The following is a 13,807-nucleotide window of genomic DNA, read 5'->3' as shown; positions in this document are numbered from 1 at the left end:
TCTCATGCGTGCAGCTTTCCGTTCAAACAGTAATCTTGATCGATTGTGGAGGTAGTAGCAGTGTTCAGATTGAACACATCTTGGCACAGTCCCACAGACGCGTTTTGTCAACTGTGTTTACTGTGTGCTAACAAGAAAGCGACGGGGAGGATAAAACGCAGCTGTAGAGTACTGCATCAAAGTAATAGTTTGCATGTTGCCAGACGTCTTTACAATAAAATTTGAGATAATAAAACATGACTACGACTACTTTTTACGTTTCCGTCAATTCGGTATTGTGTGCGTATTGTTAGGAGCGTCGAAGCAGAAATGCTCTAATGGTAAGGGGCTCCTTGGTATACCTCATAGTGGGATGCGGAGGTCCACTGCTACCGCGTCACACTTCGGACAAGTAGCAGCTTCGCCTGTGAGACTTCACCGCACAAATGCCATACGGCACGTGACGAGTGTGCAGTTTCGGCACACTGGAAAAATGGACGACCCACGCGAACAGAAGCGAGGGAAATGCCCTACGGTGCCGAAACAGCGAGAATAAAAAGGGGAAAGGATTGACCAGCGATGCGTCAGTCAGTGTCCGAAGCAGCGCACAACTAGTCTCGGTTGGCTGGCTGCTGCTGGTTAGTTGAATCACCACCTCTGTGGTCCGGTGCGAAGCTCAGAAAAAGTGAAATTGATACTATGCGGTCGGACTGTTTTCGGAGACGAGGCCGTCCATTCGTCGTCAGGTCTGCTATTGTGTGCACAAGCGATTCTGCAGCATGGAATTCAGGCTTGAGTAGGGTTGTTTGGGTGGTTGCTTGCCGTGCACTTCCGGAGTCTGTTCAAATTAACCAGTGTGAGGTCCATAATATTTGAATTGGCAAGCGCATGATGCCATAGACTAAGCGGGGTATTGGCTGGGACCTAGCCGGCCATCCATATTTCCGAATTAACGGGAGTTGAATTCACGAGGCTTTACTGTATTTGCATTTTGTGACAATTTTTGAATGCGTTAGATCTATGAAGAGTTTATGAGGCTTGCACTTATATTTATCACAGATAAAGAGAAAAATTTTGCTGAGGAAGTATGTATTATTGTCTTCACAGAACTACTGTGGTGCCTGGTACTAAACTGGCTTGCATCAACTGCAGTTCAATGTTGTGACATAAGCTGGGATCTTATACCGTTTATGTCACTCCTTCTTTCTGGTATCCTCAGCTTGTGAGGACTAACGGTTTTCTTGACCTCTCTTTAACTTGTAGCTCACCAGGGCACTCTTGAAAGGGAAGAGGAATTTGCACAAAGATGCATGCACAGCCTACGAACAGCTGCTGACAACCTCGCCGAGGTAAGTAAGGCCTTGTCAGCAAGCGTTACATCATTACTTCTATTGTTAGTGGCAGCATTCACTGTATTCGCTAGGTATCTGCACTGTCAGAAGGTCGGTTAACTACTTTTCCTGCCATCTTTTGCCACCTGTTCCACTGTGCCGTAGCTGATCTAACCCTCCTAATCTGCAGAAACCTGTCATGTTCTCACTAATTTGGGAGTCCTAAAAGAAAATTGTGCGTCACTCTTATTCATAAAAAGTACTGCACGTTGAAAGTAGGGCTAGCAGTTACCTGTCCCCTGAGCTCTCATCATCAGCTTGGGTAACAGGTAGCACTGATACAAAACTATATGAGCCCCCTTGATGACACACAAATATTGCTTGCCGAATGGCTGCCTTTGTGGAGTCTGATGACTTTTGTGCACTGTGTTGCCCTTACCGTTTGGCAGCACCCGCAGGAAGCTGAGGAGACAATCCTGACGGTGGTGCAGCGGGCGTTGCAGCTACTCAAGCTGCACCTGGAGGCTTTCCAGCGCCGCTACGCCTTCCACCTGCGCCGGTGGCAGCTGCGCGATGGCACAGGCCTCAGCCCCCATGGGGCTGCCTTGCAGGACCCCCGGGGGGTGGGAAACTGCCCCCTACGCATCATCTGCCAGCCAGCAGGTCTCTCGCACAAGGTGCGCCCTTTGTAGTAGCTTCACTACTGGCGTTGTAGACTGGTCTCCAAATGTTCCTTTGCTTGTGCGGGCGCACTCTGCTCAAGAGTGTTGCCTCACTGTGTGGGTGCCTTTCTGCAGACAACACTGGAGCTACAGAGCTGGGACCTGGTGGGCGACCTGCGTGCAGAGGTGGCCCACTGGTGGGAGAGTGTGCAGCCCCAGCTGCAGCCGCAGTCCCAGCCGGCCAGTGATGGGGGCCCTGCTGCCTGCTTGCGCATGATCACCCAGGGACAGGAGCTCACCACTGACCTGGACGAGAAGCCTCTGGCCGACTTAGGCTTCAAGGACCTACAGGTGGGCTCAGCTCACCTGTCTCAGTGCGACTCAGTGCGAGTGAGGCCGGCGCATTGGTGAAGATGAGCTTCAAAGCTGTTTTGTTAACTTTGCACTTTCAACCTCACATGCAGCCCACTCTGCCAAAATAGCATATATGTATTGGGTTTTTTAGAAACAGTTTGCGTCAATCCTTTTCAGATAGCTGCACCTCGGTGATTTGAACTTGAAGGGGAGCAAAAATTTGTTTGAATTTCGCGGAGTTAGAATAAAGACAAGCCTAATCAACAGATGTGGTAATGGCACGACTAAAGCATCTGTTTAAATAAACAAGAAGTTTTAATTATGCAAGGTCAGATTTGTGAGATTCCTTCTACTCTGTGAGTTCAAGGACAGCTTGGACTGCAGGTTGTGTGCTGATGTAATTGTCACGTTAGGATCTTGGCTTCTAGAGTGCCTGTGCCTGCCTCTTCTCGCCGAGCACTCTTTCTTTATTCTGGGAAGTTTTGTTTTTTGCTGTGTAACCTGCTCTGGTAAGCCAGCAACATTGGAGAAAGGGCTGTTCACATTTATAAATCTGCACAGTCAGAACAGTTTGTCTTTACTCCCTGGAACAATGTGCTTTTGGCTGTTTCCGTTCACTCTCTGTCTATATCTGTTTTACTGCCACAGCTGTTAAGGGCACGTTTCCCAGTTCTCCGGTGTTGGCGTATATGTTGGTGGCGTAACGTGAAGGAAAAAGAGGCCAAAAGGGGAGCGGCACTGTTCTGTGCACCGCATCATGGGTTTGTGGCACCCTCTTTGCGCAGCAGCAGCAAAATAATGCTCACGTCTTTCTTACCGCCGTTAACTGCTGTTGCAGTCTTGAGTTACATAGGCAGGGTAATTGTCGGCGAGTTTTCATCTTTTGCCTTGCTTGCCTGACCTGCACAAATCTCGCCCTTCTGCTGCCACAGATTGTGTTCGTGTCAGTGGGAGCTGCCCGGCAGCGGCGGCGAGCAGGGCCAGGCCTGCCCGAGCCCGCGAGTCTGCTTCCCTGCCCGCCCCGAGAGAGGCTACCAACCCTGGTGCTGCTGAGGCCCACCTACCTGGAGTGCCTCTTTTCACTCATGCAGCTTCTAGGCAACGTACGGACACGGAATCGGGCCGGGGTGAGCAATGCCACTGCTTTGTCTCTTCTTGCAAGCTTCGGTGACGGGGCGTGCCGCAGGGCTGGGAGTGGGGCTCGGAAGTCCACACCCATGCCATCCTTGTCAACTGCTACATTATCATGGAATCCAGGGTATCTCGAACTCTAGGGTTCTGGTGTGGCCCTGACTGTTTTGATAAAAAGGGCGATGCTCGTGCATCAGTTCCGATACTTCCTCATATATTTATTTGTTATCAATACTGCCAATCCCTGTTTCAGGGATTTTTACAGGAGTGGGTGAGAGCAAGTGGTCTTAGTTGGCCTGTAGATCCTCGTCCAGCCTGTCATTTTTCATTTTCCGTTGTTTCAGTATTGATGTGGTGTTGGTTTCTTGTAGGAGATGGTGCTTCACACGAAAGCCCAGGTGTTGTCACGGCGAGTCTGGGAAATACTCACCATGCTTCCGACATCACCGGCAGTGCTTCGTCAATTTGTACAGGTTGCTCAGGTGAGTGCAAGGTGACCATTCGGCTCCCACAGCATCTGAAATCATCAGAATGGCGAAAATATTTTGTTGCCTTGCAAGTTCTGCCACTGCAGTTTTCACAAATTGTGTCATGAGGAACTACAGCCATGTATTGTTTCTAATGCTTGTTTTTCATCATCTTTGGCATATGGAAAAGTGACTTCAAATCCAAACTGCTGATCTGTCTGGTGGAATTAAAAAGCTGCTGGAGTTTCCAGAATTTCTTCACTCACACGCAGTTCTCGGGAGTGGACCTATAATGGTCGAACTGATCGCAGCACTTAGCTATGAGAACTGAATGTGTAGTGGAAATCTTGGCTTCGTTATTGCGGAATGTTCTGACAGTGGCACCATTGAGATGTGTCACTAAGCACACCACTGGATCTCATGAAAGCATGTCCAGTTGAGTGGTTCCATTTGGCTTCCAGACAAAGCACATGTCCCAGCTTTTTCTTTCTTTGTGCTTGCCACTCTCTACCTGCACAGTACAATGTTAAAATAAATATCTGAGGAAGCGTGCTTAAGTGGCCATTTAACCGGCTGGCCGGATGCAAGCTGTCATCTCTCTCTCCTTCATGTGTTGCTGTTCCAGGAACCGGAGGGTGCGGCAGTGGCGCTTCAAACTCTGCTCAACCCCGAGGAACCTCAGAAGCTGATGTACTCTCTCCAGATCGTGGAGTCCCTACGTCAGCGTGGGTCTCGCGCCCACATTGTTCAACCCAAGGAAAGCGATGTGAGTCATAGGGCACCTATCTGGTGCTCTGAATATGCACACTACAGGCAGAACCAAGCATTCTAGGTTTTCAGAGCAAGTGGTGTTTGTAGGGGTGAAATATTGACAGGTGGAAAGTTGAACATTCCAGCCAAAAAATAGTTGCAATTATCGTTGCAGTATTGGCTTTGAAATTTTTTAAAGGAAATTGTTGTTCACTTCACATTCACTTCGAAACAAAAACCATTATTCGCACAGGCCTGATCTGCGTACATCTTTGGGCAGCGGGTAGCATTCGTTTTCTATTTTCTCAGGTGGACATGCATTCCCAGAATAATGGACCATGCTGCTCAACTACCAACGAGATAGGGGACGATACGAAGGACATGGTCTTCTCAGTTCCGCTGGGCCCGACGTGGGCTGAAAAGGTAATGTGCACGCTCTTGTGACTGGGGGTGCATGAGATTTCTCATAGGCAGTAGCTTAGGTAGGCATAACTAGGCTCCTTTCTTTATGTAGAAGCATTATGATGCGAATCTCACGTGGTCACGAAAATATATTTAGCATACAAACGAGCTAAATCCATCAGCAGAAGCACTGGAAATGCATGCATGCAGATCTGTTCATGGCTGACGGGTTTTATCGTATTTAATCGCATAATGAAGCCACTCGCATAACGAAAACCCACCTGCCACTTTTGTCATGCATTTGCTTCTTTTTTAAAGCATTTGTTTTTCATAGCACACTGCTCAGCTTCGCCCCATCTGCAGTACACACCTTGGCAGCGTGTCGAGGTGATGTGCACCGTTAACATCGTGGCATGTTTATCTTTTGAGGGGCGCTCCTTTGGGGTGGCGCATTTGTAGAACTCGCTGGTGTGCCAAGGCACTATGCGCTCTTGACCGGAGCACCGGCAGCTGTGGCTTGCTCAGTGCACTGCTGTGCACCTGGCTTTGTTGGTGCATGCTTTGAAAGCCGGCAAGCGCTAAAGCATCGGAGAGGAGTGTAGCAGTTCAAACCAGACCGCTATAAAACATGCTATGAAGGAAGCAAGAGCTTCAGACCTCCAAGCGATTTGGTGAGCTTCAGATCGAGAGCGAAAATGCCTTACCCTTCTTACACCACAGCTAATACTTAACATTCGCATTATGCACTCTTATATCTTGCGAGGTTTTTTATCCCCATGTAAAAAACGCATACCTGATCTTCAGGGCCGGTGTTCTGCCATTGCGGCGCATTTAGAACATTCTTATTCTACAATAGTGAACGATCGTGACAGTTGCAAAACCTTGCAAATTCTAGAGAACGGTGATTTTACTGTAAGGAAAAAAATGTATATGAAAATGTATAGGAAAATGTTTTTTTTTTTCACGTTCGCTTCCCGGCTGCTGCGTTTCCCGGCTGGTACCGTACGCTTATTTCCCATGGTCCTGTGAAATACCTAACAGTGGGGTTCTACTGTATGTCGACGATGTACGGGCCGCTTGTCGCCGTTCACTGCTCGTGGTGCGTATCACGCGCCTGATCGTGGCGTCAGCGATGTACAGGCAGCAAGTGTTTTGTGCTCTAGGGTGCGGTCATGGCCTGTGCATTCGTATCATCCACAGTGGGGCATGGAGTAGTTAGTAACATCTGAATTTCTGCCCATTGCACACAGTGCAGTCTGACCAGGGCATTTTATTAATGCGTATCATCCCAAAATTCGTATCAACTGGGATCGTGTCATCGAGATTAATAACTCCTTTCCACGGCCTACTTCATATGTGCGAGGAGGTAGTGGTGGAGCCTCCTCACAAGGGGCGATGTCCACGTAAGGAGGCAGCATGAATGATACTGCGAGGGCCGTTACCATTTTGGAGCGGTCCTGCTTTGACACTTCTGACATTGTGCGTGCAATAAAGCACTGACAAAACTGTGAAAATAGTCACCGCTGAAGAAGTTCTTTGTCAAAAGCAGTCCATCATTGCCTAGTCTTTCACCAAATGAATTTACGGTGAGGCAAACTTTGTTTGACAGCTTTTGTTTTGGGGTCGTGCGATAATTTAAGTTTTTGTTTAATTTGAAAGCTTCTTTTCGACACCTTAAAGTCCAAATTGACGAGCTGTTACTCTGTGTAGGTTAAGCAGCATATTTTTGTCCTGGCAGTGTGGAAGCGGTTTGCAGTGCAGGTTTTATATGGTTTGTTTTGGTGGTTAGCTGCTAACTCTAATGTGTTGCGCTGCTTGCTTCCAGTTTGTGGAGTGCGGTGGTCTGCGGCATCTCTTCGACATCTTCAGCTCAGGTGTGCTGCACCCTCACGAAGGCGAGGAGTGGAATGAGGCAAGTGTCTGCTCATGCACCAATTGAGGAACGGGGGGGGGGGGGGGGGGGTGATGTAGATTTCAGAAGGGAAATGGTTCGTCACCTGTGTTTCATTTAGACATATTAATTTTACCTCAAGATCAATTTAAATTGAATAGTTTTAAATATTGGCAACTACAACAGTCAGATTACCATTAAATTTGAATACTTAAAACTGCACATGGCGTGCTCAAAACAAATGTAAAAAACATGCATCACTAAACGCAGCTAGTCATTTTCTTCTTCTTAGCAGCATATTCAGTAGATCAATGGCTTTAATCAATGGTCATGAGCCGAAATCATTGAAAGCATGAAGAATAACCTAGCTATAAAAGAAAACTGAGAAAGTGTATGTGCCGTGGGTCGCCGTCAAGCAACCTGCCTTTACGCTACCGTCCTCCTCCGGTTTCCTCCTCGCATTCGGTTACGCCGACGGTGAGGCACGCCGATCAACCCGGGAACGGGCGCCGCCCAAGAGCTGCGCTTTAAAAAGAAGCACCGTATGGCTAACACGAATGACAGGAAAAGAGACCTAACCCAACACAGACTGCACAACGCATTTCAGAAATGCTGAAGTATTATCGGTTGTGTGATTCTTTTGGTGCTTTTTTTTCTTTGCCCTACTCTCAGTTGTATGTATAGTGTTTTTCAACTATTTCCACTTGCATTCCATGTTTAATATTAACTGTCTTGTTTCTTTTCTCTTGCTTTTGTGCAGTGGGCAGAAGACTGCCTTGCCTGCTTGCTGAGGGTCATGTACCAGCTCAGTGTTGAAGGCGGAGGTGTCGACATGATGTCCGAGGCCTGCCAAGACTCCCTTTCCGTTGACGCCATCTTGGAGCAGCCGCGAAAGAAGGCCAAACGTCAGCGCCGTTCCAACCCAGATCGAATGTTCGTTCCGAGGCTAGGGCCGGTGAGTCTGCCGACATTGCAAGAATGTCATGTCCTCCAGCTTTTAACTGATGTTGATGTTTAACTCAAGTTTCTGCTCCACTTGACTTGTCTTGGTTGTTTGCCGACAGGTACTGCTTCAAATGCTGTCGAGCTCCGAAACCCTGAGCCTTAGTCGGCTGCTTCAAGGTGCACTTGGGGAGGGTGCCCTCTTGCGAGATCCCCATGAACTACGCACTGGCTTCTGGGGTAGGCCTCAGGTGAGTTGGATGGGAGCAGTCATTGCAGCTGTCTTATAATTGACCTGTGGAAGGATTGTGGCGAAAGAGCGGCTCGTACAAAGCTTTATCGTTCTTTTGAAATTCAGTTGATCCATCAACCCAAGCAACCAACCAGACCAATCAAGACCAGCCATGCAACCAACCATCCAAATGAGCCATTTAGACAACTCAAACTGAACAATATACCAGACCAGCCACTGAAATGGGGCTGACGTTAACCAACCTAAAAACCAGACCACCAATTGTATAGTATATGTTTATTTCCACTTCAGGTAATACACCACTGAAATGAAAAGCTCCACTAAGCTTGACTGAGCTTTTGAGCCTTAACTCCAATTTGATGATGTCAAGTCATGTTCAGTCACATGCATATCTGGCAGCTGAGCATGCCTTTTTCACTGCTGCTCCGTCCCTGTGAGGAGTGCAGGAAACCATGTCCTGTGGCGATCAAAGTTCTTTTTGCATCTGAAAATTGAGAGAGCGTGGGAAACCTCTGCAGGTGGTGCAGTGTGTAATGCGTCTCCTGGCCTCATGGGCTCACTCGCGGCCTCCACCACCGGGCCCCCCGCTGCTCCTGCAACCACCGCCGGGTCAAGGCCTGGACAACTGGCTGCGGCGGATTGTGCTCGACGATCCTGACGTGGGTGCACTCAAAATGCCTTGCTAGCTCAACCTGTGCTCTTTGATGGCTTGCGGCTTTCCTGGAGGTAGTCTTACGTGAGGCTTCAGTTTGAAAGGAATGTCCCATTTAAAGGAATGTTTGAAGTAATGTGACTCTCCATGGAAGATTTCATGGGCTGTAATTGTCGCTGTCCTCTCGTAGCAGATGCTTGTTAGGAGCTCCTTTCCTAATGAAATGGGGGAGTTTTCATTCAGAGGGCTGTCTCATGAATGCCACCGTTTCCTATCATTCTTTTCTTTTGTGCTCCATCCCACTACTACTTGCAGCTTAGTTAATTCTACAGGCTCGAGGTGATGACTTTAAAATTTGTAGGGTTGGCGTCAGCTTTGAGTGGCTGAGAATAGCACAGTTGCAGAAGCCATTTTCTCGTGCTCCTAGCTCTCGCTCCACGGCTAGAATTAGTGGTGGGTAGTATAGGTGGCCATCACATTGCTGTCTTCATCCAAAACATTATACAATGAATTGTTTCATTCGGGATGCCTTCCCCATCTTCAATTTTCATGTGTTGATGTTGGGGATGTTTTGGGGCCGTATAGGCCTTCTAAGTGTATCAGGTACTCGGATCACTTGATGATCTGTGCTAACAGTGTCTTGATCGGTGGTCTTCGCAGCCTGCTGTGCGGCGCGAGGCTTGCACCGGTCTGTACCGGCTGTGTCTTGGAGTCGACGCTGATGGCCGTGGAGGCCAGACCTACATTGGACCATTGCTGGCTAGTCTGTTGGACTTCCTCTCAGCTGCGCAGAGCATGCAGCCTTTGCATCTGGATGTGAGTCTTTGAGACTTTTACAGTGGAGCTCTTAAAGAGACCCTGAAAAACGGTTCAGTAAGTGGCTACCAAATGCATGTACTATTATGTAGAGTAAATGCCGCTGAGTGTGCATACCATGTACAAGTTCTCAATGGTGAGCCGATAATTTGCAAATAATTTTGAAAAATTCCTGCTTTCTCACCTTACGGCATCCTGATGTGTTGGGGTTTCGTGGGAAACCTCACGCAACGGGTCATGCAGCGCTTATGACGTCAGCAGTATAGGGCCGTTATTGGCCCGTCAAAAACCTGAGCGAAGGCAGGGTGCGTGGTTGGCCAGAGACTGTGGCGCGTCTCCCTTTCCACACTCTCCTGTATTGCCTAGTCGTGGCAGGAGAACGAGCGGCAAAAAAATTAGCAACCGAGCTGGGTTGGCTGGTTGACGCGTTCACGGGCGGAGTGCGGTCCCTGTCTGTAATTGTTTTTTTTTTCTTTCCTAGTCTGATGCATGAGTTGAGGGGGAAAATGCGGAGGTTGTTTTTAATCTCGTGATATCTCTGGTGCTACATATGCCGTATCAAACATTTGCATGAGGATAGTATCTTTCAGTATTTCAACTTTTTTTTACCCTTGATGGAGACCGTTTCAGGGGCCCTTTAGTGCCTTGTTTGCCGGTTAAGCATCGATGTTGTTAGCATTGTAACCAGATCACATGGCTAGCCTGAGTGCTTATTACCGCCCGCTTCATCTTTGCAGCTCAGAGCAAAGGCTATGCGCAGTACTCATAATGCTCTGCATAGGAAAACAGTATGACAGATTACAGAAGCGTTCCTAAGCGTTCTTCTCACGGATCTGGTCACATGGCAACCATTTGTCAATCTGAAGAATGTTCCTCAAAAAGGAGACATGCTTAAAACGTTGATAAAAAACGAATAAATAAAAAAGTTCAGCGAGAAAATATGTGCAGTATCTCAATAAAATGTCTCTGATGCTTCCGTTGACATTTAAAAAAATCTGCTAAACTACTTCATTCAGTCGCAGAGAGCATTGTGAAACTTGTCTGAAATGATTAATAGCTTTCCATCAGTCTGTTGGTGACATGGGAATAACCGGTGTGATACCAGGCCAACAGTTTTAGGGACAGGGACGGCCTGAGTGTATGTTACTGGTTCATTACTTCACTTATCACATGCAAGCAGAATGTGGAGAAATTGAATTCATGATTGCCTGGTTTCATTGTAGTCACCGCTTTTATTTCTACAGGAGGGTGAAAAAGAACCGTATGGACCTGGTTGTCGAGACTACTTTTTCTTGGTGTGCCAACTTGTAGATAATTTAGAAGATGAAGTCTCACCTGACCAGGTAAGTTTTCTAATTATCGCTTTGAGACTTCTGTGTTAAAACTTGGGTTGGAGCCAAGATGGAGGCAAATCACTTAAATCTATTTTGGCCATTTTTGCATCAAGTTTGATGTACATTATTAAATTATTGTGCTGATGTCCGTATAAAAGTCAGTTTCTGGGTGCAGTATCTGATACGTTGATACGTTCTATTGCAGTCTGATACGTTGATACGTTCTATTGATATCTGATACGTTCTATTGCAGTATCTGATACGCTTTTATTGTAGAAGTGAACAACCTGACAAAGTTTGCCCAGTTTTATGCTTTTTCTTGAAAAATTTTTAATGGATTTTTAATGCATTATGTTCACAAGAAATCTACTGAACACAGTTAAGCCGTTAAGTTTGGCCATGAGTTGTCAACAGTCCTTAAGAAAGGAAAACAAATTCTCTGCATTATGTGTCCATTTCTACAGAAACAGGAGGTGTGTGAATATTGCAGCAATAGAAATAAAATTGGGGACCTTTGTAACTCCAAAATGTCTCAAGAGCTCATGCAAGGCTAGTTATTCATGCCATGCTGATTGTTCAAAACATGAAGCCTCTGATAATCTGCCATGGTGTAATCGCCGAGATTCTTGTACTAGTTACCTATTAGCACTGTGTGTGTGTGTGGCATGCACACACACACGTACGTACATACGTACTAGGCTACTTTGTTGCAGTACCTCACAACTGCCAAGGTTAATTTTCAGTTGGTTGGTGGCCAAAGTCGACCTTTTCAGTGAATTTGGCTTTTGTGAGGACTCAAAAGGGAAACCGTAACATGTGCTGCCCATCCCCCGTTTACTCGACAGAAACCTCTTGTTGACTTGGACAGCCTGGCATCCCGCGTGGCTGAAGCCATCTTCAGCAGGGACGTGCGGGAAGTCTCACTGCAGGGTTCTCAAGATGACGACGGCCTGTACGGTCTGCTGTCTTTGGCCACGGCTGTAGCCAAGCACAACCCTCCATTCAAGTTTAGCAAACAGGGCCAAGTAAGCCATTTACCTATTTCTCATCACTTTTGCTGCCTCATCTATCAGCTTTATTTTTCTTTCCCCTTTGAACTAACGGCAGTTTTGGTCAGATGTTTAGAAGAATCCCCCAAGGTGGAGTAAATCTGTAATAAGGGAGCAAATTACTCACTGACATCCACCCAAACACAGCCAACGGCGCAGCCCAGGACCAGGACGAATTTTTCTTCAACTACGAAGTTTCTGTGGAAGCTGTATAGCTTTCCTTTGTAGCCGTTGTGTGCGTTTGGGTGGATGCCAATGAGTAATTTGCTTCCTTATAACAGCAGTTTTACAACCTTTTGCTCTTGCTGATTATTTGAAGCAACTCAGGTTAACTTTCGCTCCAGCCAATTTCAGTTACAATTAGTAAATGTTTTCTGCTGTTCGAAAAGGCACTTTTTTTTTTTCATTATTCATTTGGTACACGAGTCAGAGGTAAACATGTGCATGCGAAGTAAGAATGGATGCTTTTTAGCTCATCAGTAGACTTCACAATAATGTCAGGGGTTGCCATTGTGTTCAACACTGGACTATGGGAGCAGCTGTCAATGCTTGCGATTAGAGCCGGGGAGACTTGAAATACGGAGCTCCCATAAGCTCTCCCTGCAGTCTAGATAGCGGGTACCTGGAGAGCCGAGGAGAGCTATACGCGAGCTGAGGAGTGTGCTGCCCATTCGCTACTGGCAGCTGCAGCGCTTGCTTGCTCCCTTGCTGCAGGAGTTTGCCCTGGGCATAATGGGCTGCCTGTTTCATGTGAGCAGCCAGGGTGGGATGAGACGCCTGCTTCCGAAGTGCAAGTCATCTGGCGTGCGGGCCGCAGCGTATGACCTGCTCTTGGAGCTGGTGCGGGGCTCCGAGGACAACTTCCGGCTGATTCACGCACGCCTCCTCCAGCAGCACTGCCCAAGTGAGGGAATGACCAGGATACGCAAGGGTCGCTTTCGCCGGCACGGTACAAGAAAAAAACAACCTATTTTTCAAGAATGTGCATTCATTTATAACACGAAGGGGACATCTCACTTTTGGTATCAAAGAAAAAAAATAACCTTGCATTACTTCTCAGTAAATATGGTATGTTGCATAACCAATTGTAGCGCCGCGTCCACAAACGTGGCTGAAACTTCTCAATTTTTTTTTTAAAGCGTTTAGCGCTGTCTTCACAAATTCAGTGATGACAGCTACATCTGGAATCCCTGCTGGACAGAATGGTGCGGCCGTTTCGTGCCTAGAAAAAAAAGGGTCGCTTTCCAAAAACAAAAAATAAAGGTGGGCATCACGAGGTCACGGTGGCTGTCTGGTGCTGCAACTTTTTTCTTCTCTCTTGTGGTGAAATGTTTTACTAAAGGATACTGTAGCTGAGCTCTCATTGTGGAAGCAACTTCAGATGATAAAGAATAATTAATTGGGGCATAACTGTCAATTGGGGCATAACTGTCTTTTTGAACATTAGGGCTGCAATTCCGCGAGCATGGAAGTGTGTGTGCCGTGTGTTAATTCTTAAAGTATTTTACCCATCGTTGTTGTTTTGGTGTAATAGGGGGCTCCAAATATTCTCTCAGATTTTCACATTTTTCTTGATAGTAGAGCATAATGCGTGTCTGTAAGGGATAGGATACCATTTCAGGACCCATAGAGCTTCTTAAGCTGTGCTTTGCTCCAGCTATGATGGCAAAATGTAATACCATGTGTGCTTTAAATGCTTAAACAAGCTTCAGGATGCTATGAAAGTGTTCACAGTCAAAGTTTGGGTCATAAGAATGGTGACAAGCGAGTCTTCATTGTTGTCGTTCCTGCCAC

At 47.0% G+C, this 13,807-nt stretch overlaps 1 protein-coding gene across 8 annotated transcripts in view; it reads left to right on the top strand.

Annotated features, from left to right (window-relative positions):
• Nucleotides 1–13,807, top strand: part of puf (ubiquitinyl hydrolase 1 puf) — an 89,832-nt gene that overhangs the window by 35,779 nt on the left and 40,246 nt on the right. For 5 of the 8 annotated variants that reach the window (XM_077666133.1, XM_077666131.1, XM_077666132.1 and 2 more), the window contains exons 23-37: nt 1,243–1,328; nt 1,760–1,987; nt 2,108–2,323; nt 3,259–3,453; nt 3,829–3,939; nt 4,550–4,690; nt 4,984–5,097; nt 6,902–6,988; nt 7,728–7,922; nt 8,032–8,160; nt 8,681–8,821; nt 9,475–9,630; nt 10,875–10,973; nt 11,810–11,989; nt 12,728–12,917. In XM_077666133.1, coding sequence (XP_077522259.1) covers nt 1,243–1,328; nt 1,760–1,987; nt 2,108–2,323; nt 3,259–3,453; nt 3,829–3,939; nt 4,550–4,690; nt 4,984–5,097; nt 6,902–6,988; nt 7,728–7,922; nt 8,032–8,160; nt 8,681–8,821; nt 9,475–9,630; nt 10,875–10,973; nt 11,810–11,989; nt 12,728–12,917 — 2,268 coding nt within the window. Of the gene's footprint in view, nt 1–1,242; nt 1,329–1,759; nt 1,988–2,107; nt 2,324–3,258; nt 3,454–3,828; nt 3,940–4,549; nt 4,691–4,983; nt 5,098–6,901; nt 6,989–7,727; nt 7,923–8,031; nt 8,161–8,680; nt 8,822–9,474; nt 9,631–10,874; nt 10,974–11,809; nt 11,990–12,727; nt 12,963–13,807 lie in introns of all 8 variants that reach the window. The other 3 variants (XM_077666128.1, XM_077666126.1, XM_077666127.1) reach the window with 1 other exon arrangement.

This window comes from Amblyomma americanum, chromosome 5 (assembly GCF_052857255.1).
Source record: "Amblyomma americanum isolate KBUSLIRL-KWMA chromosome 5, ASM5285725v1, whole genome shotgun sequence".
NCBI classification, from domain to species: Eukaryota; Metazoa; Arthropoda; class Arachnida; order Ixodida; family Ixodidae; genus Amblyomma; species Amblyomma americanum.
This window is presented reverse-complemented; position numbering and strand designations above follow the sequence as displayed.